Raw genomic sequence first — 3284 nt, 5'->3', positions numbered from 1 at the left:
TCACAGGGGATGGTCATTTAAGAAGGGGGATGATTTTAAAGATTTTTTTTAAGAAGGGGGATGCCATCCCATTTCCGAGTACTGGACATTAGTCGTTGCCATGTGGCCAAGTTGTTCAATAGGACGTGTTCTCATATCAGTTTCGGATTCTTTCTCATAATAGTAATTCAACCTTAAATAGCTATTCCATAATCAGTGTGAAGAGAATCAAGACTCTCTTGTTTTTAAAGTAATCAACATAGCTGTCATTTTTTGTGGCATTTTTATACTGAAGCTCTTTACAGGTGGTGTAGGATTTTTTCTATTAACATATCAGGTGATTTCTGAAAGTTAAAATTACTCTGAAAGTTACAGCGATATGTACCGATATTAGAAAATTTTAATTTGCATTTTTGAATACTTAAGTATTTTCAAAAGTGGGTACTACAACATTTTAACTTGAGTAGATATTTTACTAACATTTACTTCTAGTTGAGTAAGACTTCATTATAAGTATCAATACTTTTACTCAAGTACTACAGTTGAGTACTTTATCCACCACTGTTGTTCTTTCACATTTGTATCTGACTTGTTTGCATCATCAGTAGAGAAGCCACCAACCACCACTAGATGGTGCTGCAGAGCCAGTGGTTGAAAAGGATTCTTTTAAGAGGATATTATACCTTATCTGCTTAAAATTCACTTTAATTTAAAAAATAAAGTAGAATAAACAGATCTGCAAATTTTGACAAGTTCAATTAATATCTGCCTTTAGAAAAAAAACAAAAAAACAATTCATGTATAAAGTTTTTAATCATGAAAATGTGACCGGATAAAATAATTTATTCTTAAAACAATTGGTCAAAACCAATTCCAGAACTACAGCCGTTTTATATCTTTTTTGCAGAAAATTGTAAACGTAATATTCTTTCAAAATAACCAACAGTATATAAATCCATTTCATAGCACCCTTTATTTACATAACTTGTCAGACCTCAGTGGTGGTCGTATCATGGTTTGCAACATACAGGCTAGGATATTATATATATGGTTTGTTGTAAGGAAACAAAATACTTGAAATAAATCAATTTAGCTGCAATAATGTTATTTATTTTACAAAGTAGTTGATCAAACTTTGATGGTTTGAGTATGTTCAGAAGAAATTGAACACTCAAGCTGTAATATTGTGTATTTTTACATTAAGTTCTGTCATCAAGAGTCCATGACTTTAATCACACACAGGGCACATCGGTGGATCAGTTCTGTTTGAGGCAGAAATGTCCAGATGAAGCAGGACATCAAAGGCTTCACTGCTTCCCTGGTTTTCCTCTTCTCTTCCCTCCTCCAGCTTTTCCTCCTTTTCCTTTGCCCCCCTTCCCTCCTCCAGCTTTTCCTCCCTTTCCTTTGCCCCCCTTCCCTGGCATTTTGCGCCCCTTCCTCCTCCTGGCTGCAGCCTCCTCTCTGTCCTCCTCCCTCATCTGTGTGTTCACAGCCTTGGTGAGGTCCAGCTTGGGCGTCTTGTTGCCCATCACCTGCAGCAGCTCCAGCTGCTTCTGCTTCTCGCTGGAGAAGTCCCCGATCAGGGGGTCGAACTTCCTCTTCTTGCCTGAGTTCTTGGGGGGTTTCTCTTTGGGCAGGGAGTCTTGGAACCTCCCCACGGACGCCGTGGAAGTCTTAGCCACGCTCACGGCTTTGAGCAGCTCGTCTTTAGACTGCTGCGCTTTGGGAAGCAGCCCCACTCCGGGAGTTTTGATTTTCATCGCTCTGGCGATGTTTTTCAGCCGGTTAAACTCGTTTTTGGCCACGCGCTCCTTCTTGGCCTTGTTCCGTTTGGCGAACTGGTCCTCGTTGGGGTCTGAGGAGCCCGGGACCTCGATCAGCCATTCCTTGGTGTCATCGTTGGCCCGTTTGTAGCCCCAGCGCCTCCTCCACTCCTTGGCAGTTTCATCCCAAACCAGATTAGTCTTCTTCTTCTTCTGAATACCTTTGAGCTTGGCGAACTGTTCCCACCTGGTTGGGGGTCTGGGCTTCGGTGGGGGCTTCTCTCTGGGCAGTCGGGTGGTCTGCTCCGGTAGTTTGGCCACCAGGACCTCCTCGTTCCTCTCCGTGGGTAGCTTCCATATTTCGTTGATGAGAAGCTGCGTGTTGTCCCGAGCCAATGATCGGAGGAAGTCCTCTTTCCCCCTCTCCCTAAAGTCTCTGGACTCAATGCGGTTTTTGTCACAAGCTAGGAGGTTCCCAACGTCAAACTCCAGATCCAGCTCCTTCTCGACGGAGATGCTTTTTAGTTTTTCAGCCTCTTCTTGTTCAGCTTTGGCTAAGAGCTCCTCCACACTGCAGGCAGCCATGATGGACAGAGCTGCACGTGTGTCGCAGCAAAAACACCCCAGAATGATTTATTTCCGGGTCATCCCCTTCTTCTTCTTCGTTAGATTCTTCTTCTTGGATTTATTGGCGGTTGGCAACAAACATTTGGTAGCATTACCACTACTTACTGCTATGGGGTGTGGTTCGTGATGGACTATCTACTTAATAAACATATATATAATTTCTAAGACAAACAAAACAAAAACTACATCTCTTTGTTAGATTGGTGGATTGCAACAGCTTACAGGTGCATACCGCCCCCTACAGTACAGGAGTGTGTAGCTCTATAGTTCCACCTATATTCTATTTTTTATTTTTGTGTTATGTAAAAATAAAAACAATGCTTTATTAATAACCACATTTTCCTCCCTATTTCCAGCTGTCCCTAAAATTCCTTTAACAATCCATTCTCACCCTTTTAAAGTAGATTAAGCAGATCTGCAAATTTCAACATTCTCACCCTTTTCCATAATTATTTTCCTCATCCTCTCTTTCAGTTGCATATTTAATGCAATCCATCAAAACATGATCAACATTTTCTTTTCTTTCACAACTCTCACATATGTCATTATTTCTCTTCCCTAGTACAAAAAAAAAACTCATTCAAGTAGGTATGCCCAGTTCTTAATCTAGTATAAATGATCTCTTCCCTTCTGCTTCTTTCTCCATAATTTTGAACAATTACAGATTTTTGAACCCTATATAATCTTCCTTTCTCATCTTCATCCCATCATTTTTTGCCATTATTCTGTTTCTTTCTTTTTAATTATTTATTTACCTTTCTCAAATAGAATCAGATCTATATTTTGCTTTCCTAAAGCCCTTTTAGCTATCTTGTCTGCTATTACATTTCCCCTTACCCCTTTGTGTGCTGGACCCAACAGAACATCTATTCCATACCTAAATAACCTGAACAAACTCTGATGAATTTCTAATGC

At 40.4% G+C, this 3284-nt stretch overlaps 1 protein-coding gene across 1 annotated transcript; it reads right to left on the bottom strand.

Moving 5' to 3' along the window:
- Positions 1-959: 959 nt before the first annotated feature.
- rrs1 (ribosome biogenesis regulator homolog) lies at positions 960-2359 on the bottom strand. The gene has a single exon (XM_015384361.1). It carries the CDS (start codon positions 2325-2327, stop codon positions 1287-1289), a length of 1041 nt encoding a protein of 346 aa, XP_015239847.1. The 5' UTR covers positions 2328-2359; the 3' UTR covers positions 960-1286.
- Positions 2360-3284: the final 925 nt, after the last annotated feature.

This window comes from Cyprinodon variegatus, unplaced genomic scaffold, assembly GCF_000732505.1.
Source record: "Cyprinodon variegatus isolate N-32 unplaced genomic scaffold, C_variegatus-1.0 Scaffold311, whole genome shotgun sequence".
In the NCBI taxonomy this organism is placed as follows: Eukaryota; Metazoa; Chordata; class Actinopteri; order Cyprinodontiformes; family Cyprinodontidae; genus Cyprinodon; species Cyprinodon variegatus.
Note: the sequence above shows the minus strand (reverse complement) of the source record. Positions and strands in the feature narration are given on the sequence as shown.

What these genes read in the sequence shown, in the direction of transcription:
- rrs1 (XM_015384361.1), bottom strand. Translation starts at nt 2,327, where the DNA reads ATGGCTGCCTGCAGTGTGGAGGAGCTCTTAGCCAAAGCTGAACAAGAA.